At 43.5% G+C, this 23534-nt stretch overlaps 2 protein-coding genes across 2 annotated transcripts in view; both read left to right on the top strand.

Moving 5' to 3' along the window:
* Positions 1-5954, top strand: part of LOC117087517 (ATP-binding cassette sub-family A member 3-like) — a 111546-nt gene extending 105592 nt beyond the window's left edge. Inside the window, exons 21-24 of the mRNA XM_033217787.1 lie at positions 99-269; positions 695-876; positions 5226-5299; positions 5698-5954. Coding sequence (XP_033073678.1) covers positions 99-269; positions 695-876; positions 5226-5299; positions 5698-5838 — 568 coding nt within the window. The 3' untranslated portion in view covers positions 5839-5954. The remainder of the gene's footprint in view (positions 1-98; positions 270-694; positions 877-5225; positions 5300-5697) is intronic.
* Positions 5955-13124: 7170 nt separating this feature from the next.
* LOC117087515 (cytochrome b-c1 complex subunit 2, mitochondrial) overlaps positions 13125-23534 on the top strand; it is a 31340-nt gene continuing 20930 nt past the window's right edge. Inside the window, exons 1-4 of the mRNA XM_033217783.1 lie at positions 13125-13920; positions 18420-18503; positions 18602-18751; positions 19726-19790. Of these exons, the coding sequence (XP_033073674.1) occupies positions 13888-13920; positions 18420-18503; positions 18602-18751; positions 19726-19790 (332 nt within the window). The 5' untranslated portion in view covers positions 13125-13887. The remainder of the gene's footprint in view (positions 13921-18419; positions 18504-18601; positions 18752-19725; positions 19791-23534) is intronic.

The raw sequence follows: 23534 nt of genomic DNA, 5'->3' as shown, positions 1-23534 counted from the left end.
TCAGCATTTGGGAAATTTGTACTAACTCTTTGCTATACATAACTGATATGTATAGCCATGTCTTCTCTCACTTTTTCTCTTCTTCTTTGGCCATGAAGTGAAGGAAACAAACGTAGGCTGAGTACTGCTATTGCCCTAATGGGAAGGTCTTCAGTCATCTTCCTGGATGAGCCATCAACTGGCATGGACCCAGTAGCCCGACGCCTGCTCTGGAACACAGTGACAAAGACACGCGAAAGTGGAAAAGCCATCGTTATAACCTCCCACAGGTGTGGCTCACTGGGAGGCTTGGTTGAGGGCTAGCGAGAGTTGTAGTGGCTATAAGAGGGAATTATTTAGGCCCAGTGGATCATATTGGACAGTAAACTTGCCTGAGTATGTTAGTTCCTCATTAGGAATTAGGATTCATGTTAATCCTAATAAATCAAATGACTAAAAATCCTCACTGAGTTTAACAAAAAAAGTGAGGAAAAGACAGAACTTCGGAAGATGCTCTATTTGAAAATTGGGCACTATGTTCTTTTTCATTTGAAAAATTCCCACTTCCCATGGACGAGTTTTATGATTGGAAAAATACAACTTCTGATTGAAAATAGGGTCACAAAATTCTGGCTCTGATTGAACTACACAGTGTCCTCCAAAAGAGAACTTTTTATTTTTACCCTTACAACATTCTGCCCTTTTGTTTTGCAAGTATGGAGGAATGTGACGCCCTCTGTACCAGTCTAGCCGTCATGGTGCAAGGGAAGTTCATGTGCTTGGGCAGCCCTCAGCATCTCAAGAACAAGTTTGGCAACATTTACATCCTGAAGGTCAAGGTCAAGACTAAAGATGAATTAGAGGATTTTAAACGTTTTGTTACAACAACATTTCCAGGTAAATTAAGTTGTGCTACCTTTGTCAGAAATATATTAAAGTGGCCCGGTGCAGTGGTTCACGCCTGTAATCCCAGCACTTTGGGAGGCTGAGGCGGGCAGGTCACTTGAGCTCAGGAGTTTGAGAAATGTGTTAAATCATATTTGTTGTTCTCACCATCCATATGATTTATGTCTTCAATACCAGTTTTCTGTGAGTTATTGATAGGTATTGATTTTCTATAATGTTCCTTTGGCAACGTTTGATACTCTAAGTCTCTTGTAGCAGATTATGCTAAGTTTCACAAAAAACAGAGGTTCTCACAAACTCTTACATCACCTAACAAGGCAGTTTTATGTTTGTGCTGTCCATATAAATTAGTTGGGTGCAGTAGCTCACGCCTGTACTTCCAGCAACTTGGCAGGCTGAGTCCAGAGAACTGCTTGAGCCCCAGGGTTTAGGCTGCAATTAGCTATGATTGTGCTGTTGCACTCCAGTCTGGGTGACACAGCAAGACCCCATCTCTAAAAAAAAATGATAATAAATAAAAACTAAAAATAAATTATATATCTAAAGTCCTATTTTAGCATAATTCTCAATCATTTTCACAGATTATTCATGCCAAATTTTAAGGTTTTTTCCTTCACACTACACATGCAACTTTATGCTTTTGCTGTCTCAGCTAGGATATGGTATTGAAATGCAAATAAGAACGTTGCCAAAGGAACATTATAGAGAATCAATACCTATCAATAACTCACAGAAAACTGGTATTGAAGACATAAATCATATGAATGGTGAGAACAACAAATACAATGTAATACATTTCTCAAGAACATATTTCTCTCCTTTCAAGAGTAGTTTGGTTTCTGAGTGCCGTTTCTTCATGCTAAATTCAGTAAGCACCTCTCTGCCTACATGGAACAGTACAAGAGAGACCATCATTTCGATCTGTCTCTTATCTCTCTTTCCTTAACCTAAAGCATGGGCAATGGCAAGGCTTTTAATAATTCTGGCTTTTCATCTTAGTTTGTGATATTAGGCTGAGCAAAATACCACAGAAGTTCCTGTTGTGTGTTAGGCTAAGGGGTTGAAAATTTGTCTCCTAGGCAATGGAAAATAGCAAAATTGATTACACAGTAAGAATGAACATCAGGACCAGGTACAGTGGCTGATGCTTGTAATCCCAGCACTTTGGGAGGTTGAGGTGGGTGGATCACCTGAGGTCAGGAGTTCAAGACCAGCCTGGTCAACATGATGAATCCCCATATCCATTAAAAGTACAAAAATTAGCTGTACATGATGGCGTGCACCTGTGATCTCAGCTACTCAGGAGGCTGAGGCAGGAGAATTACTTGAACTGGAGAGGTGGAGGTTCCAGTGAGCAGAGGTCATGCCATTGCACTTTAGCCTGGGTGACAGAGAGAGACTTCATCTCAAAAAAGCAAAAAGAAAAGAAAATCAGAAAACAGATATGAAATGGATGGTCAAGCATATGTGAAGAACGAGCTGTGTGGAAAAATTATCACCTTGGTGTTGGTCATAGTGTTTATGATGTGCCCTTGATACATGTAGATGGATATGTCCATTAAGAAGTTGAATATTCACTTATGCATTTGTGTGGCAAATATTTTTGAGGACTTATTGTGTCAGAGTTCGATTTGATGTGATCAATAAATCACTTTAAGAAAGCTCTATAGGCTAAGGCACAGTGGCTCACACCTGTAATCCCAGCACTTTGGAAGGCCAAGGCAGGTGGATCACCAGGTTAGGAGTTTGAGACCAGCCTGGCCAATATAGTGAAACCCCATCTCTACTAAAAATAGAAAAATTAGCCAGGCATGGGGGCGGGTGCCTGTAATCCCAGCTACTCGGGAGGCTGAGGCAGGAGAATCGCTTGAACCCGGAAGGTGGAGGTTGCGGTGAGCTGAGATCATGCCACTGGACTCCAGCCTGGGCAACAGAGCGAGACTCCATCTTAAAAACAAAAAGCTCTGCACACTTCAAGATAATACAGAAAAACAATTCAACAAAATCAGGTAAACAATAAATTACCCAGACTAGTAACTTAATAGAAACATAGAAATTTCTTCTTAAAAAATCAAACAGAAATCATGGATATGTAATATACAGTGAATAAAATGAAGAATGCAGTAGAAAGCATTAACAGCCAAATTTATCAAGCAGGGAAAACTATCTCAACTCAAATAGGCTTTTTGAAAACATACAGTTAGACAATTAAAAGAAAAATTAAGAGGAATGAAGAAAGCTCATGAGATTTATAGAACAGCATCAAAAGAGCCAGTGTTTACATTATTAGAGTTTATGAGGAAGAAGAAAAGACAAATTGTTAGACAGATTATTTAAAGAAGTAAAAGCAGAAGATTTTCCAAGTATTAAGTAAAACATAAATATCCAGGTACAAGAGGGTCACATATCTGCATTCGGATTCAATACAAACAAGGCTACATCAAGACATTATAATTAAATGGTCAAAAATCAAACACAAAGAGAGGATCCTGAAAGCAGCAAGAGAAAAAACAAAAGCAAATAACATATAAGGGAGATTCCATAAGGCTAGCTGCAGATTTCTCAGCAGGGACCTCATGGGCAAGGAGAGAGTGGGATGACATGTTCAAATTACTGAAGAGAAAAAAACCTGCCAACCAGGATACTGTATCCAAATACTATGTTGAATAAGAGTGGTAAGAGAGGACATCCTTGTTCTTGTGCCAGCTTTCAAGGGGAATGCTTCCAGCTTTTGCCCATTCAGTATGATATTGGTGGTGGGCTTGTCATATATGGCTCTTATGAGTTTGAGGTATGTCCCTTCAGTATCTAGTGTATTGAGAATTTTTAACCTGAAGGGATGTTGAATTTTATCGAAGGCCTTTTCTGCATCTATTGAGTTAGTGGTTTTTGTCTTTAGTTCTGTTTATGTGATGAACCACATTTATTGATTTGCATATGTTGAACCAGCCTTGCATCCCGGGGATAAAGCCAACTTGATCATGGTGGACAAGCGTTTTGATGTGTGGGTGGATTCAGTTTGCCAGTATTTTATTGAGGATTTTTGCGTTGATTTTCATCAAGGATATTGGCCTGAAGTTTTCTTTTTTTGTTGTATCTCTGTCCAGTTTTGGTATCAGGATGATGCTGGCCTCATAGAATGAGTTAGGGAGCAGTCCCTCCTTTGGTCACCAGCCTACATGTACCTGTAGGAGGTAGCTGGAGACCTCTGTTGGAAGGTTTCACTCAGTCAGGAGGAAAGGGATCAGGGACCCACCCAAAGCAGCAGTCTGGCTGCTTTTTGGTATAGCAGGTGTGCTGTGTTGTGGGGGACCTTTCCTTTTTTGGACTGCCTGTATTCTTCAAAGCTGACAGGCTGAAGCGGCTGAGTTGACCAAACCACAGAGATGGCAGCTGCCCCTCCCCCAGGAACTTGGACCCATCTCAGAGAGACTCCAACTCACTGCCATTGGTTGGCTGGGATTCCAAACCAGTAGGTCTTAACTTGTGACGTGACATGGAAGTGGGGCCTGCAGAATGTACTGCTTGGCTCCCTGGATTCACTTTCCTTCCTAGGGATATGTACAGATGGACCTCCCACCTTGCCAAGGATCCCAAGGCTGGAGTATATAAAACTCCTGGGTCTCTGTGTATACCTGAGTGGATGCTCTGTCAAGACTTCACACAGCTCTGTGTATCAGACCCAAGGCCCTGGTAGTGTGGGCTCACAAAGGGATCTCTTGAGCTGTGGGTTGCAAAGACCCATGGGAAAAGCATGGTTTCCTGGGCAGGGTCTCACAATCACTCGCTGCTTCTCTTGGCTAGGGGTGGGGGTTCCTTTGGTTCCATGGGGCTCCTTGGTGGACCATCTCCACCCCGTGCTCTTCCTTGTTCTCCATGGGTTGAGTTTTTAGCCAAGTTGGTCCCAATGTGAGAACCTGGATATGTCAGCTGAAGGTGCTAAATTCACTCACTCCTCTCCATTCCTCTCTGTGAGTACTGTGAACCACAGCCACTTCTAAGAGGCTGTCTTGGATTGGGTCCCTCTGCAAACATAAGACTTTTAGAAGGCTCAGGTTTTTCACATTGGGCATGTCAGCTGACAATTTATTGTACCTCACATCCTGCCTTCAATAATTGCTATGAACTCCACATAATAAGATGATTTCATGAGGAATAAATCTACTGAAAGCATTAACCGTGTCATGGATACCAAAGAGAGTGGGTTAGCGGGTCATATCTCCTTTGATATTGACCTCCTCTATTCACCCCTCCACAGTATATAATTAAATGTAGTAATATTTTGGCAATTTCAAATGAAGCCTGTAAGATTATTCGCCTGTCCTATTTTCCTTTTTTAGGTAGTGTCTTAAAACATGAGAATCAAGGGATCCTTAACTACTACATTCCTAGCAAGGACAATCGCTGGGGAAAGGTGATAGTAGCAACCTTGCCCTTCTAACACTGCATGTTAAGAGAGCACTAACGATGGGGAGTATTTGGGATTCGGGAATGTGGAATGGGAACCTGGCATTGTTGGGGGAGTAGCACCATTAGGTTGCTTTTCAAACACCCCTAGAGTTCAATAGCTACAATTTCTTGTCCTGAATTCCATTATTACTCCATATCCATCAAGCGAATGGGAACAGAGAATGTCCTCCTCTCTCACTTTCTCAATTCTCTGTTCTTCCACCTTCTCACCTCTCCCTTCTGTGCCTTTTGTCCTCCAATATACACTTGATAGGAATGGGGGAGTGGAGGAGAGGCTCATCTGAGTTGGGGGCTGAAGGGGAGATTGCAATGGTAACTGCGTTTTTGTTGCTGTTGTTAAAGGTGTTTGGCATTTTGGAGCAAGCTAAAGAGCAATTTGATTTAGAAGACTATTCCGTCAGTCAGATCACACTGGAACAAGTCTTCCTGACCTTTGCTAACCCAGAGAAAGTATCCAGTGATGATGAAAATGAGGTGCCATGAGATTCACTTACAACCAGTGACCCTCGTGTCTTTCATAGATGACACCTGGATGCATAGGGGGACCTTCCTGTGCATGTATATCTTGGTGTAAATATATTTACATAATAAAGATTTTCCCAAAGAAAGTTTGTCCCCTTCATTGCAGATTTAGATGAGCAGCCTGTGTATCCAGCATGCTCAAATCCGAAGACATCTGGTGAAATTCCTGTTTTCTCTCCTTGAGATATGAAAGAGCAGCATTTGTCAGGGTTGGGACAGGAACCTGTTCCTGAGGGTTCTGGACATTTGAACAGAAAGATCCAGTAATGATGGAGCTGTCAGATGGAACAGCCCAAAGAACAAGAGCTTCATGTTTTAGCAGTTGAGTTATGGATAAGAAGAGCATAAGGCCTGGATCACATTAGCTTTCCCATGGATACACACACACACACACACCACACACACATTCACACACACAGGTGCAGATATACATGCACATACATGTATATCTAATATAAATCATCAATGTTGGAGGGCTGAGTTGGGTTACTATTTCAAACATCCAAAATAAAGTTAATATGCTTCAGTTGAAAGAGAATTTTTGCACCAAGAACATTTGGAAAAAAAAGGATTATTTAAAAATAATGTGTTTTCTACCATTGTCTCCCCTCTAATAAAGAAGAAAAGAAGAAGAAATAAAGTGAAGAGGGAGGGACACAGAGATATTTTCTTCTGATTCTTGCCTAGGCAAATACTTGGAGTCCCCCATAAATAATATGAGAAATCTAATCACCTCTTCAGGATTCATAGACAACTGAGTAGAAAACTAGGATGGTTCTTGTAGAATTGCAAGATGAAGAGTCTATAAAGCTGCTCTGTTTTGGGATGACTTGTTCAGTGTTTTCAAATCCTTACTTGGATATTGTTGATTATAAAGTGACATCCACCAGATGCTTACTGTTTTTTTGTTTTGTTGTTGTTGTTGTTTTGTTTGTTTGTTTTTTAGATAAAGAGGGAATTTGAGTTTGTTTCTATGAAGTGTCTAGGAGTATAAGAAGTCTCCAATTAAAACAAAATTGAATTTATAGCTCTTTCTCTGGTTCGTAGGCTATGCTCACCTGAGTGTAAATCAACAGAGGGGTTTGACTAATTGCTAAAGCAACACTCACGGCAGTCTGCAGGTTGGCGGGGTGGTGAAAGGCTTTGGTTCTGGTTCAGCCTTTATATGGACAAGATGTTGTACAGGTTGAACAGTGCAAATACATCCATGGCGGCCATTCCCCTTGGAGTTATTGATTAATGAGAAGACCATCTCATAATCTAGTACTCCTCCAAAATGAGTAGGCTCTGGAATTTCATTTCTAACTTCTTTATCCCCAAGATCATTAAAACTGAATTATGGAAACTACTATTCCAATGACCTACAATAGATCTGACAGCTATACTTCTGTAGTCCTTTAGAAGAAAATATCTTGGTAGGACTCTTAGAAGTATGGCCTGGAAGACTACAGGTTTGCCATCTTATCCATGGTTGTCTACTGGGATAGATGACTTGGGTTTTTACTTAATACAATTCTTGTAATTAGGTTAAGGTCAAGAATTGGTTATTGTCCTGAATTTGATGTCTTGCTAGAATATATGACTGCTCAGGAAATAATGATCATGTATGCCAGATTATGGGGAGTCTCTGAGCCCCAGATCCAACTGTAACAAAATGGTTGAATTCACTTGAACTGGAGCCTCATGCTGATGAGCTTATCAACACCTACAGGTGAGTCATTATGCTGCTGCACCTTTTCTTGATGCTGCTAATGTTTGAGCTGCTTCCTTTTGTCCCTGCTGTTTGAAATGAAGCCCGTAGCAACACCTAGGCTCCTTTTCCCACAGTTACTTAATTATGAAATTATCTAATGTTCTACTAGGTTTCAGATATGAGTAATAAGGCAAATCAGTGTAGCTTCACATCTTGCTTTTGCAGAAATGAAACAATAAATCTTAGTTTTATTTGAACTGTAGCTTCTGAATCTCAAAAGCTGTCAATTAAGAGAGAGTTTAGGATTGCTAAAGCAGCTAGAATTTGAAGAGCAGGGTGCTGGTAAAGAGGAAGCGAGGGCCCAGAAATTTGAATGGGGTTTGCTGTGAGTCATGAGCTGGCCTGTGCCATGTGCAAAGGGAGAAATGCTGTGAGGCCTATCAGAGAATGGCACCTGCTGGACTGAGAACTGAATGTGTTACCGGTGGAAGATAGCTGAGTTACTGGCGGTGAATCGGTGTGCAGCTGCAGCTATCTCAATTCTTGCCTCCTCAGAAGAAAGAATTCAACAGAGGGGGCATAAGGCAGAAAAAGAGACCAAGGCAAGTTTCAAAGCAGAGTGGAATATTATTTAAAAGGCTTTAGAACAGGATAAAAAAGGAAAGGAAAGTATGCTTGAAGAGACCCAACCAGGCACCGAGGTCAAGCACCCTGTTTAACAGTGATCCTAGGACTTTATAGGCTGGCCTCTTTCTCATGATTCTTCCCTTAGGGTGGGCTGCCCGCATGCCTGGTGCCCCCCTCACCCTTTGGAGGTGAGCACGCGCAGCGTGTTCAGGAAGTTGTCCACATGCCTATCTGAGGCTTTCTTCCCTCAAAAGTTCTGGTGGAGTAACCCTGGAAAGTCATACTCCGCCATTTTGTTTCGTAATGCACATGCCCAGGAAGTTGCTTCTCCCTGGTGTCTGCATTCAATTAACACCGTTAATTTCGTGCAACAGGTGTTGACTATCAGGAAATGGCCTCTCCAATTTATTGTTTTTTTGGTTTTTTGGTTTTTGTTTGTTTTTTTTTTTTTTTGAGATGGAGTTTCGCTCTTGTTGCCCAGGTTGGAGTGCAGTGGTACAATCTCAGCTCACTGCAACCTCCACCTCCTGGGTTCAAGTGATTCTCCTGCCTCAGCCTCCCCAGCAGCTGGCGCCCGCCACCATGCCCAGCTAATTTTGTATCTTTAGTAGAGACAGGGTTTCTCCATGTTGTTCAGGCAGGTCTCGAACTCCCGACCTCAGGTGATCCACCTACCCCGGCCTCCCAAAGTGTTGGGATTACAGGTGTGAGCCACCGCACCTGGCCCAATTTATCACTTTTAGAGAGGCAATGTGGTAACTGCCAAATCATCACCCAACATTCCTGGTGGGTGTGGGGAGAGCCCTCTCCTGCCCTGCTCATACCTGTCTACCTGTAACAAACGTATACCCGGAGTTTACATAGTGCAGAGAATGTCAGAATTCTTACTGAGCTACAGTAGAGACACCTTACTGAGCACCCCTTACAGTTTTAACTCCAGAAAAGCCATGCCTTAGAAATAAAGATCATGTCCTAGAATAAGATCAAAAACCTAAATAGACCCACCCTAACAAAGAATAAAATAAAAGCCTGACAAAATCAAAGGGAGCATGTGAAATATACGAAAGCTGGGAAAGACGTTTACTTCTGTGAACCAGAAGTATCTGAGACAGGTCTCAATCAATGTGGAAAGTTTACATTGCCAAGGTTAAGGATGAGCTCCTGACAGCCATGTCTATGCCTTTCTCCAAAGATGATTTTGAGGGCTTCAATATTTAAGGAGAAAGGATTGATATGAGTGAAAAGGAAGAAAATTTAAAATGTTAATTCCAGCTCTTTGGGAGGCCAGTTGGCCTCAGGAGTTTGAGACCAGCCTGGGCAACATGGCAAAACCCCATCTCTATCAAAAATACAAAAATTAGCCAGATGTGGTGGCATGCGCCTGTGGTCCCACCTACTCGGGAGACTGAGGTGGGAGGACTGCTTGAGTCCAGGAAGTGCTGGAAGCACTCAAGCCTGAGTGACAGAGCGAGACTCTGTCTCAAAAGAAAAGGGAAAAAAAAAGAGAAAAATTTAAAAATGTGTGGGTACACAAGAGACAAAGGGTTGCATCCTCTTGAATCTTTGATCAGCCTTTCACTGAATATACAATTTACATGTGAGAGGATGGGCAGAGGAATAGTCACTTACGTCCTTGTCTGGCTCAGAGAATCTTCATTATTTTTACATAATATAATGTAAACAATAGGGCAGAGAAAGCAATCAGATATGCATTTAAGATGAACTTTCAGTTCTGTCCTTTGTCCTGAACCTATGAAAATAAGCTATCAGGCCTGGTGCAATTGCTCACGCCCGTAATCCCAACACTTTGGGAGGCCAAAGTGGGCAGATCACCTGAGGTCAGGAGTTCGAGACCAGCCTGGCCAACATGGTGAAACCCTGTCTCTACTAAAAATACAAAATTAGCCCGGCGTGGTGGCCCATGCCTGTAATCCCAGCTACTGAGGAGGCTGAGGCGGGAGAATCCGCTTGAAACCAGGAGGTGGAGGTTGCAGTGAACTCAGATTGTGCCATTCCACTCCAGCCTGGGAGATAAGAGTGAAACTCTCTCAACAACAAATAAATAAAAATTAATTAATTAATTAATTAAGCTATCAATTTACATTGCCAGGGTGAAATTCAACAGAACTGTTTTAGGGTAAAGATCTTCAGACACGCATGGAATTTCCCTGTGGGCAAATTGTGAGAGAGGTTATGTAGCTTTTTATCCTTATAGCTGTCTTATTTAGGAATAAAACGGCAGGCAGGTTTGTCTGACATCATTCCCAGCTTGAATTTTCCCTTTGGCTTAGTAATTTGGGGGTCCTGAGATTTTTTTTCCTTCTACACTTCCTAACTCATTTTATCTATGATAGAAAAATGCATGAATAGGGGGAATGAAAAGTGAAAGTTAAAGCCAATATCACTCTGGAACATAAATGCACAAATCCTAAACAAATTAGTAGCAAATTAGGTCTAGCAGTATATTAAAAGAATAAAACATCCAGACCAAGCTGCATTTATAACAGGAAGGAAAGGTTTATTTATAATTTGAATCAATCAATATAACTTAACACAGTCTTAGAATGAAGACTAATCTGTTCACCTCAAAACATGGAAAAAGTGTATGTGACCAAAAACAATAATTACAGCATATTATAAATTTATGTGAACTTTCTTTTTTCCTTTTTTTTTCCCTGACACAGAGTCTCACTATGTTGCCTAGGCTAGAGTGCAGTGGCGTGATCTCGGCTCACTGCAACTTACACTTCCCAGGTTCAAGCAATTCTCCCTGCCTCAGCCTCCCAAGTATCTAGGATTACAGTGACCCACCACCACACCCGGCTAATTTTTGTGTTTTTTTTTGTTTTTTTTTTTGTTTGTTTTCAGTAGAGACAGGGTTTTGCCATGTTGGCCAGGCTGGTCTTGGACTCCTGACCTGAGGTGATCCACCCACTCAGCCTCCCAAAGTGCTGGGATTACAGGCATGAGCCACCACACCCGGCCCCGGGAATATTTCATCAGAGATAATACTTGACAGGGTAGGATTCTGAAAGGAATGGGAAGGAAATGCCAACATCAAAATTATGCATTGGAGAGCCATGATTAATGCCTCTGGCCCTAAGATGGCAAGGTAATGTTCCCAAGTATAAACCCACATCATTTTCCTTTGGTGTGTTTTACTCCTACTGTTGCCTCCTTTCCCGTTACATTCTCCCACCCCATGCACAAACACACTCACCATGAGGGCTCAGGGTAGGTAGTTGGGCTCCATGGAGTCAAACTGGACTGCACATTAACAAAACTAACAATTCGAGCTTTCCAGCAATGAACTCATCTGCTCTTCCATGTCTACTCTTCCTGTCTGCTGGTTTCCACTCCCAGGGCTTTCAATGTGTTCTACACAGAAACCAGTTCAAGGACTGGGTTTTCTTCTGCAATAAAATGCTAGTTGTGGCAGAGACCTCCACTGTGAGAGCAGCCATGGAATTGGCTAGGAAGTGACATGATGTGGAAGTGGTAGATGTGTCCACAAGATGGCACTCCTAATTTGTAGTTTAATGCTTAATAGGACCTTTTGCAATGGACAAACGGGATTTTATGATTTATGTAGCTGGTGTCATGAATTATGTTTCAAATTCTGCCTTATTTTGAACAGAATTTATTTTTGCCCCTTTCCGATATTGGGTCATAACCTAAGAATGAGAGGACATTATAAGCAGATTTTGTGTGTGTGTGTGTGTGTGTGTGTGTGTGTGTACTTGAGCGTTGAGTCTCGTGTGTTCCTCCTACCTGACCTGAACTGTTGAATGAAGTTACAATGACTGGACGCAGGGTCGCAGTTAACTTGCGAAATGGGATTTTGAAGTACTGGAAACAGCTTTGTATGCCATGTTAATGAACTTGAACTTTATCCTGAAAAACGTGGCTGTCGCAGGTGGCCAAATCACTCAATGGTACCTGTATAATACATTCATGATTTTTGCCGTATCTCCGTATCATCAAGTTACTTAACGTTTTTACACCAACTTTTATTATTTTATTAATGTACTTAAAGAGGAAATTCACTAGTAGCATTGCTTGTCTTAATCAAAATAAATATATTATTAAAATGGAACAGTGCTAAATAAGATGTACACATGGACATAGAGTGTGGAATGATAGACACTGGAGACTCCGAAAGGTGGAGGGGTGGGAGAGAGGTGAACGATGAGAAAGTACTTAATGGGCACCATGTACATTAGTCGGGTGATGGGTAAACTAAAAGCCCAGACTTCACCATTACTGCAATATATTCACATAACTGTACTTGCGCCCCTTAAATTTATACAAATTTTTAAAAGGAAAAAAATGGAAGTGTTCATCTATGTACAACTTAAAATCATCTCATGCACCACTAGTGTTAAGTCTACCACACGTGGGGAAACTGTATGGTATGAATTGGGTTGAAGGTGTCCCCAGCAGGCACAGAAATTGGGTTGATGCCAGGTTCTTAATGCCCGGACCTTAAATCGTTAGACAGCCCGAGTCCGTTGTAGGCCTGGAGCAATTCAGACACAAGGCAAAAAGGAAAAAGGACGTAAATTTGCCTATGCCTTGTAACGTCTACACCACCAGCCTTTCTGAAACTATTGTGCATACGAAATCATCTCAGGATCTTGTAAAAACACCGATTCGGATCCAATATGGGACCTGGAGTTCATACATTTCTAATCAACTCCCAAATGATATTGATGCTGATACTGTCGGTTTCCCAACCAAGCAACGTAGCAAGGTACGAAATTCTTAAGTCCCTAAAGGGCAGGGACCACGCCTCCCGCGTTTGCACAGTGCCTGGCCCAAGGCACTTTATGGGTTAACACTCGCCGAGGACCGGAGTGAACGCGCCCCCAGATCGTCACGTGACTGCCTTTCTCCAACGGCCGGTTTCGGCTCACATAACACACCTACTGTCCAAAACATTTCCATTTTTCTCACACAAAAACTATAGTTAAGGTTTTTATATTCTATGTAGCCCCAGCCTAGGACGTAAGTTCCACGAGACCAGAGACCTTGTGATGATTCCCCTAGGTTGCTGACCCTCCCGGTGTGTCCCGGGCCTGCTCTGGGGGACACAGCGGCGAATATGCTGAACAAGGCCCCTGTTTCACGGAGCTAAAGATCCAGTAAGGACTTCACCCAGCAAGAGGCAACTGCGCTGGGCTTCGATGCCCAGTACCTCTGCAGAAAGGCGGAATGGCAGGAGCCTCCTAAAGCCCCCAGTGTCCAGGGACGCGGAAACCCAAGGCCCCCAGCGCAGGTGTCAGTCCGAGGGGCGCCTGCGCAGTCCCAAGAGAGGCGCGTCCCATTGGACAATCCCGAGCGGAAGAGCCCAAGGTAGCGGGGGGAGTTGTGACGGGCCGCTGCAGACGTACTTAGAAAAGGGGTGCACACTGGATATTCAGGCCAGGAGAAGAACGCAAAAAGCAGTGACGTACATTATCTTCTGCATATTTACTTGGGAAATTGTGTGTCTCCCTATTCTGAGTCTTGGAGGAATTGGACTGGTCCAACCTTTTGCAGGGAGCAGTAGAGCGCGGCAGTATAGAGAGTACCCTTCAGGAAGGGGACGTGGGAAAGAGCTGGCGGGGAACGCTGGGAAACTCTCGGCCTTCGCCACCATCTTGCTTTCCTTAATCCGGCAGGACCGTGTGTCAGAATAATCTTGAATCATGAAGCTACTAACCAGAGCCGGGTCCTTCTCGGTGAGCTCAGGTGGCGGGTTTGGGAAAGGGCTGGGGAGCAGTGTGTTGACAAGGTGATACGAGGCGGAGGTGTCTGGTCTGGGGTCCGGGCCTTGGGATTCGGTCTGCCCTTCAGCTGAACCCTACGGGCTAAGTGGGCTGCAGACTGGGTCAGGCTTTGGAGGCCCAGCTCATGCTGTGAGCAGAAGAGACCTAACACCGGGAAACCTGAAGAGAGGGGCAGGACGTGAGAGCGGAGTTGAAGCGACTCCCTGGAGAGACTTATGAAGGTCATTCCGGTACTCAAGTGCTGGAGAACGAGAACGCGAAACGGGAGAGGGAGCGGGAGGACGGCACAGACTTAGCCCCCAACCTTCACTTTATCGACTGCAGCCTCTGCTCCTTGGTTTATCACGGAGCATCAGTTTCCCCAGCGAATAAAAGCAAAAGAAAGGAGCTCATGCAGATATAACACTTATCATAGTGTCTGGAACTTCATTCATTGTTAATTACTACGGTGTCTTAGTAGTCTAACGTTGCTTTTCTTGATTGTTAGACGGTTCCTCCAAGACGTCTCTGTCCTCGGAAGCGCCTTACTTAAGTTTCCCCTTCAAGCCTTAATTAAACATAGCTGTCACTTGGGGAAAACTCACACATTAGCGTTATATCACGATGGGGCAGTGGTTATTAAGCGGGGTAAGGGGGGACACTTTTTAAAAAAACATATAGCGAGGGACAGTATGCCCCCAGGGAACCGGTGGCGATGTCTGGAGACATATTTAGTTGCAACAACTTGTAAAGAGGGTGGTATTGGCATCGAGAGGCCAGGGACGCTGCTAAACTTCCCCCTACAACAAAGAATTATCTAGCCCCAAGTGCCAGTAGTAGTACCTGTGTTGAGAAACCCTCCTAGATGGAGATGCAAAAGACCAGACCTGGGCATGGAATGTTCTTATGCTTTATGTTTACGTGAATGTGCTGTGGGCTGTATCAATTTAGGCTGTAATTGCATTAACCTTCCTGATATACCTAGACACACCAGTGATTACCCTTTAAGGGAAGCATGGTTAGATTGGCAAAAGACCCCAAAATGTCCTTCTCCATTCTATTTTACAATAGAAAAAGCTCAGAGAAAACAGTTGGAGAGGCCCAAAGTAAACAAATTGCAGTAAACGTGAAAGCAGTTATTTATGTTTCTAATTTTAGCATTTTATATAGGAGAATAAGCTTAATATATCTTGTTATTAGAACAAAATAATTTAGTAATTGCATGACAGTTACTAGGATAATTTGCTGATTTGAATGGGACGATTAAGAAGCACATTTACCGGTCGGGCGCGATGGCTCACACCTGTAATCCTAGCACTTTGGGAGGCGGAGGCAGGCGAATCACTTGAGATCAGGAGTTCGAAACTAGTCTGGCCAACTTGGTGAAACCCCATCTATACTAAAAATACAAAAAAAAAAAAAATTAGTCCAGCGTGGTGGCGGGAGCCTCTAATCCCAGCTACTCGGGAGGCTGAGGCAGGAGAATCTCTTGAACCCGGGAGGCAGAGGTTGCGGTGAGCAGAGATCGCGCCACTGCACTCTAGCCTAGGCGACAGAGCGAGACTCCATCTCAAAAATATATATATATATATCCAACAAAGTGTCACTATTTGGGCACATTTGGTTGGAAAACAAAAAGTCTCACTTGGTAGCGGAACTATAGATTATTCATGTTTGAATTGGTATGCCCATATATCAAAGTTTAGTTTTTGGAAAATCATAGGCAAAAATTACAAAGAAGGTTAACTATACCATACTCAGCAAACTAAATTGATGATGATAAAGCAAAGCTAATTGTAATTCATAACTGAAAAGCAGTACTAAAAGCAAATGATAACCAGCAGTCAACCTAGTACAGCACTAGTGCTGGATGTACAACAAATAGCCTTCTGGACAGCGCAGAGTGGAGTCCTTGCAGCCTGTGCGGGGATGTCTGGGAAACTCCAGCGAGGTGTTCATTGGGTCTTGGGAGCACCAGGTTTTATTCAGTCATCATCTCCTCGGATAACCTCATGAACTTTAGTCATAATCAGAATGATTTTTATGGCATTGTATAACATTTGCCCAAGCAAACTGAATAAAATGAGTGAATTTTGGGCCCATTATCTAATATTTAATGGGACCCTTTTACCCTACCAGTAACTGCATTTTATATATTGAGAATCTGCCGTGGATGAAGCCATTGTTAATCTAAGGATGACATACATGTCATAAATGTTTTATTTAGTCAAAAAAGGTAAGACGTTTGGTTGTGTGGTCTTAATGCAGCACATTAGAGTGAAGATACAATGAAAAATATGAGAACTTGGAGGAAGCTCCCCTCCCCTCCCCTCCCCCCCTCCCCTCCCCTCCCCTCCCCCTCCCCCTCCCCCCTCCCCTCCCCTCCCCCCTCCCCTCCCCCCCCCCTCCCCCTCCCCCTCCCCTCCCCCCTCCCCTCCCCCCTCCCCTCCCCCCCCCCCCCCTCCCCTCCCCCTCCCCTCCCCCTCCCCGCCCCTCCCCTCCCCCTCCCCCTCCCCTCCCCCCCTCCCCTCCCCCTCCCCTCCCCCTCCCCTCCCCCTCCCCTCCCCCTGCCCTCCCCCCTCCCCTCCCCTCCCCCTCCCCTCCCCCTCCCCCCTCCCCCTCCCCCCTCCCCTCCCCCTCCCCCCTCCCCCTCCCCTCCCCCCTCCCCCTCCCCCCTCCCCCCCTCCCCCCCCCCCCCCCCCTCCCCTCCCCCCTCCCCTCCCCCTCCCCTCCCCCTCCCCTCCCCTCCCCCCCTCCCCCTCCCCTCCCCTCCCCTCCCCTCCCCTCCGCTCCGCTCCCCCTGCTCTTGTTGCCCAGGCTTGACTGCAATGGTGCAATCTTGGCTCACTGCAACCTCCACCTCCTGGCTTCAAGTGATTCTCCCACCTCAGCCTCCCCAGTAGTTGGGATTACAGGCACGCGTCACCACACCCTGCTAATTTTGTATTTTTAGTAGAGACCGGGTTTCTCCATGTTGATCAGACTAGTCTCGAACCCCCGACCTCAGGTGATCTGCCCACCTCGGCCTCCCAAAGTGCTGGGATTACAGGTGTGAGCCACCGTGCCCGGCTGCTTTGTCTTTTTAAAGGTTACTAAGACGATTAAGGAGATGAAACCATTTCAATTGGAAAATAGACTGAACGGGTGAGATTCATTGGGCAGATAAAAGAAGCAAGAAGCTGAAACCTATAAAAGGTTGTGGGGCCGGGCGCGGTGGCTCAAGCCTGTAATCCCAGCACTTTGGGAGGCCGAGACGGGCGGATCACGAGGTCAGGAGATCGAGACCATCCTGGCTAACATGGTGAAACCCCGTCTCTACTAAAAAATACAAAAAACTAGCCGGGCGCGGTGGCGGGCGCCTGTAGTCCCAGCTACTCGGGAGGCTGAGGCAGGAGAATGGCGTGAACCCAGGAGGCGGAGCTTGCAGTGAGCTGAGATCTGGCCACAGCACTCCAGCCTGGGCGGCAGAGCGAGACTCCGTCTCAAAAAAACAAAAAAAAACAAAAAAAAAACCAAAAGGTTGTGGAGGCAGGCCGGGTGTGGTGACTCCCACCTGGAATCCTAGCACTTTGGGAGGCCGAGGTGGGTGGATTGCCTGAGATCAGGAGTTGGAGACCAGCCTGAGCTACATGGTGAAATGCCGTCTCTACTAAAATACAAAAAATTAGCCAGGCGTGGCAGCATGTGCCTGTAATCCCAGCTACTTGGGAGCTGAGACAGGAGAATCGCTTGAATCCGGGTGGCGGACATTGCAATGATCCGAGATTGCGCCGTTGCACTCCAGCCTGGGACACAGAGTATGACTTGGTCTCAAAAGGTTGTGGATGGGGCGATCTGACACTTTTTCAAAAAATGCCAAAGCTTTAGAGCTACAAAGAATGATGAAACTTTTATAAGGTAACTGAAAGTTAAGAAAATACAGCGATTCTTTACATCATAAACAAACATCAAGAACTCTATAAATCACTAATAAATAGAGGTTTAAGAATGGCTTGGGTAAACTGGTGGGTTAATAAGTTATGCAGCTAGGCGGGGTGCAGTGGCTCATGCCTGTAATCCCAACACTTTGGGAGGCCAAGGCGGGCGGCTCACTTAAGATCAGGAGTTCGAGACCAGCTTGGCCAACACAGTGAAACCCCATCTCTACTAAAAAATACAAAAACAAAAACTAGCTGGACATGGTGGCACGCACCTGTAGTTCCAGCTACTTGGGAGGCTGAGGCAGGAGAATGGCTTGAACCCAGGGGGTGGAGGTTGCAGTGAGCCAAGATTGCACCACTGCACTCTAGCCTGAGCAACAGAGGGACATTCTGTCTCAAAAACAAAAAAAAATGTTATGCAGCTAAATCTTCCCATGGAGGTGATTATTGCTCCTTTTACCCCTGAGCACCCTCTGTTGCTTGGGTACCCTAAGGTACCGTACTTTTATATAAATGTAAGAAATATGTGTGACCTGTGTTTTTTGTGTTTAGAGATTTTATTCCCTCAAAGTTGCCCCCAAAGTTAAAGCCACAGCTGCGCCTGCAGGAGCACCGCCACAACCTCAGGACCTTGAGGTTAGTCCCACTAACTTGCTCGCTAGAACCCATACATGCCTTACTCTTTTTGGTAATATGAAGACATTCATTATATCTCTACTTTATTTTAAATACAGTTTACCAAGTTACCAAATGGCTTGGTGATTGCTTCTTTGGAAAACTATGCCCCTCTATCAAGAATTGGTTTGTTCATTAAAGCAGGCAGTAGATATGAGGACTCCAACAATTTAGGAACCACCCATTTGCTGCGACTTGCATCCAGTCTGGTAAGTATCTTCATTACCTCAAGTGTTTGGAAATGCTGTGGTATCTTGGTCCTGTGAAAAAGAAAAACTAAAATCAAAGGCTTTATATTTGCTTCCTTGACCTGCCATAACAAATTACCACAGACTGGGTAGCTTAAACCAAATAAATTTATCCTGTCACAGTTCTAGAGGCTGGAAGTCAAAGTCAAAGTATCTAAGCCAAGCCAAGATATCAGCGGGGCTGTGATCCCTCTAAAGGTTCTAGGAAGGCACAAATCCTCCCCTGCCTGTTCCTAGCTTCCAGCAGTTGCCCACAACCCTTCACATTCCTTGACCTGCAGCTGCATCACTGCAGTCTCTGCCTTTGTTGTCACATGGCCTTCCTTCTGTCTGTGTCCACATTTCCTCCTAATGAGGATACCATTTATATTAGATTTAGTGCCTACCATAATCCAATATGATGTCATCTTAAGTACTTAAATCTGCAGAGACCTTATTACAAAGTAAAGTAACATGCAAACATTCTGGCTGGACATAAATTTAGGGGGGAACACTGTTTAACCCATTGCAGACCCTTAATGTAAAATGAGAAACCACAACATATTTGCTGCAGAGAAGCACTAAATTAGTATCCATATGAATGTTGATATTAGAGCATAAGAAATCAGTAAACAAAATTTTAAAAGGAAGTGCCATAAATTGAAAGAAAATTAACTTTTTTTTCCCATATGCAAGTCTCTTTCAGAATAGACTAATGAATCCAGTAAACTTGTGTTTGACAGTGGAAATTTTATATGAATGTACTTAATATAAAAATCTATGCTTAAGCTTTTTGTTGAGCCTTGTTTTATAATTCTTAACTAAAAAGGATGCAGGAATTTAGTAAAATTCTTTTTAAATCTGCTCATAACAGTTAACAGATTTTGACATAGTGTGATGTTTAGCAAACTTGGCATTGAAAAACTACAAAGATAATCATTCTTTTCTTTTTCAAGACTACAAAAGGAGCTTCATCTTTCAAGATAACCCGTGGAATTGAAGCAGTTGGTGGCAAATTAAGGTTTGTTAAATAAGTAATAGGAAATAGTGAAAATGCCAGAAAATATTCAATTGTAAGGGAACTTTTCTCTGTTATCAAGGAGGTTGAGGATTTCTTAAGTAACACAAGAAGGAAAAGACTGATGAGTTTGAGTACATCAAAATGTAAAACATCTTTATGTCTTAAAGTGAAAATTTAAGTAACTGACTGGGAGCAGATATCTGCAATATATAGGCATACCTCAGAGACATTGCAGGCTCTGTTCCAGATCACCACAAAATATCGCAGCAAAGCAAGCCATAGGAATTTTGTGGTTTCCCAGTGCATATAATAGTTATGTTTACACTATACTGTGGTCTACTAAGTGTACAATGACATTTTGTCTTGGAAAAAAGTACATAACCTTACTTTTAAAATATTTTATTGCTTTAAAAATGTTAACAGTTATCTGAATCTTCAGCAAGTCTTTTTGCTGGTGGAGGGTCTTTCCTCCACGTTAATGGCTGCTGACTGATCAAGGTGGTGGTTGCTGAAGGTGGTGGTGACTGACAGCTTCTTCAAATCAGACAACAATGAAGTTTGCTGCATTGATTGACTCTTTTTATGAAAGATTTCTCTGTAGCATGAGATGCTGTTTTTAGCCATTTACCCACAGAACTTCTTTCAAAATTAAAGTCAGTTGTCTCAAACTTTACCACTTTTTTATCAACGGAGATTATGTAATATTATTTGTTATCATTTCAACAATGTTCACAGCATCTTCAACCAGGAGTAGATTCCATCTCAAGAAACCACTTTCTTTTCTCATCCATAAGAAGCAATTCCTTATCTGTTCAAGTTTTATCGTAAGATTGCAGCCCTTCAGTCACATCTTCAGGCTCCACTTCTAGTTCTCTTGCTCCTCCCACCATATTTGCAGTTTCTTCTCCCTCTGAAGTCTTGCCTCTCAGAGTCATCCATGAGGGTTGGAATTGGCTTCTTCCAAACTCATGTTAGTGTTGATACTTTGACATCCTCCCATGAGTCACAAATGTTCTTAATGGTGTCTAGAATGGTGAATCCTTTGCAGAAAGTTTTTTAATTTACTTTGCCCAGATCCATCAGCGTCTTCACTGTCTGTGGTAGCTATAGCCTTACAAAATGTATTTCTTAAATAATAAGAGATGAAAATAAAAATTGGCCGGGCGCGGTGGCTCAAGCCTGTAATCCCAGCACTTTGGGAGGCCGAGACGGGCGGATCACGAGGTCAGGAGATCGAGACCATCCTGGCTAACATGGTGAAACCCCGTCTCTACTAAAAAATACAAAAAACTAGCCGGGCGACATGGCGGGCGCCTGTAGTCCCAGCTGCTTGGGAGGCTGAGGCAGGAGAATGGCGTAAACCCAGGAGGCGGAGCTTGCAGTGAGCTGAGATCCGGCCACAGCACTCCAGCCTGGGCGGCAGAGCGAGACTCCGTCTAAAAAAAAAAAAAAAAAAAAAAAGAAAATAAAATTACTCCTAGATCCATGGGATACAGAAGGGATGTACTATTAGCAGCCATGAAAACAGTACCGGTCTCCTTCTACATCCGCATCAGAGCTCTTGGGTGACTAAATGCATTGTCAGTGAGCAGTAGTATTTTGAAAGGAATCTTTTTTCTGAGCAATGGGCTTAAAATACTCCGTCAACCATGCTATAAACAGATATACTATCATCCAGGCTTTTTTGTTCCATTTACAGAGCACAGGCAGAGTAGATTTAGCATAATTCCTAAGGGCTGTAGGATTTTGAGAATGGTAAATGACCTCAACCTAAAGTCACCAGCCGCATTAGTCCCTAACAAGTGTCTGCCTGTCCTTTGAAGCTTTGAAGCCAGGCATTGACTTTAGCTATGAAAGTCCTGGATAGCATCTTCTTCCATTGTAAGGCTGTTTTGCCAACATTGAAAATCTGTGGTTTAGTGTAGTCACCTTCATGGATGATCTTATGTAGATCTTCTGGATAACTTTCTGCTGCTTCCATATCAGCATTTGCTGCTTCACTGTGTACTATTATATTAAGAAGATGGCTTCTTTCCTTAAAGCTCATGAACTTACCTCTACTAGCTTCAGACTTTTTTTCTGCACCTTCCCTCTCTCAGCCTTCATATAATTGAAGAGAGTTAGGGCATTGCTTTGGACTAGGCTTTGACTTAAGGTAATGCAGTTTGATCTATCCAGACCACTAAAACTCTATTATCAGCAATAAGGCTGTTTTACTTTCATATCTTTTATGTGTTTGGTGGAGTGACACTTTTAGTTTTCTTCAAGAACTAAACCGGTGCAAGAGGCTTAGCTTTTGACCTGTCTCTGTTTTTAACATGCCTGCCTCACTTCCTCAGAAACTTAATCCTTTCTAGCTTCTGGTTTAAAGTGAGAGACATGAGACTCTTCCTTTCTCTTATATACTTAGAGGCCACTGTCGGGTTATTAACTGGCCTAGTTTCAATATTGTTGTGTCTCAGGAGTAGGAAGGCCCAAAGAGAAGAAGAGAGACTTGGGGAACAGCTGGTCAGTGGAACAATCAGGACAGAAACAGCATTTCTTTCTTTCTTATTTATTTATTTATTTTAAAGACAGGGTCTTACTCTGTTGTCCAAGCTAGAGTGCAGTGGTGCAGACATATCTTATTGCAGCCTCGAACTCCTGGGCCCAAGCTATTCTTCTCCCTCAGCTTTCCAAGTAGCTAGGACTACAGGCACATGCCACCATGCCCAGCTCATTTTTTATTTGTTGTACTGATGGGGGTCTATGTTGCCCAGACTGATGTTGAACTCCTGGCCTCAGGTGATCCTCTCACCTCAGCCCAGAGTGCTGGGATTACATAAGTGAGCCACCACACCCAGCTGGAGTGCAGTGGTGTGATCTTGGCTCACTGTAACCTCTGCCTCTCGGGTTCAAGCGATTCTCCTGCCTCATCCTCCTGAGTAGCTGGGATTACAGGCGTATGCCACCACACTTGGCTAATTTTTGTGTTTTCAGTAGAGACCACGGTTTCCCCTTGTTGGCCAGTCTGGTCTCAAACTCCTGACCTCAAGTGATCTGCCCACCTCAGCCTCCCAAAGTGCTGGGATTACAGGTGTGAGCCACCGCGCCTAGCCCAAATTTATCATTTTCTTAAGTGTGCAGTTAAGTGGCATTTAGCAACCATCACCAACATTCATCTCCACAACTTTCCTATCTTCTCCCACCTGAGACTCTGACTCCTGTTAAACAATGGCTGCTCATTCTCCCCTCCCCTCAGCCTCTGGCAACTGCCGTTGTCTTTTCAGTCTCTACAAATTTGACTACTCCAAGTACCTCATAAGTAGAATCATACAATATTTGTCCCTTTGTGACTGGCTTATTATACTTAGCATAATGTCCTCAGGGTTCATCTGTGTTGTAACATGTGACCAGATTTCACTCATTTTAGGGTGGAATTATTTCCTGTTTTTTTTTTTTTTATTATACTTTAAGTTCTAGGGTACATGTGCATAACGTGCAGGTTTGTTTCATATGTATACTTGTGCCATGTTGGTGTGCTGCACCCATCAACTCGTCAGCACCCATCAATTCGTCATTTATATCAAGTATAACTCCTGGTTTTTTAAAAAATTTCCTGGTTTTTTAAATAAATATTTTTTTAAATAAAATATTTCCTGGTTTTTTAAAAAATTTTAAATTTTAGTTGATGAGTATGTGGAGTTTTGTTGTATTGTCGTTCACACCTTTTATATTTCAGAAATTTTCTTTCCGAAGGGATTG

Source organism: Trachypithecus francoisi, unplaced genomic scaffold (genome assembly GCF_009764315.1).
Source record: "Trachypithecus francoisi isolate TF-2019V2 unplaced genomic scaffold, Tfra_2.0 Lachesis_group10, whole genome shotgun sequence".
In the NCBI taxonomy this organism is placed as follows: domain Eukaryota; kingdom Metazoa; phylum Chordata; class Mammalia; order Primates; family Cercopithecidae; genus Trachypithecus; species Trachypithecus francoisi.
Note: the sequence above shows the minus strand (reverse complement) of the source record. Positions and strands in the feature narration are given on the sequence as shown.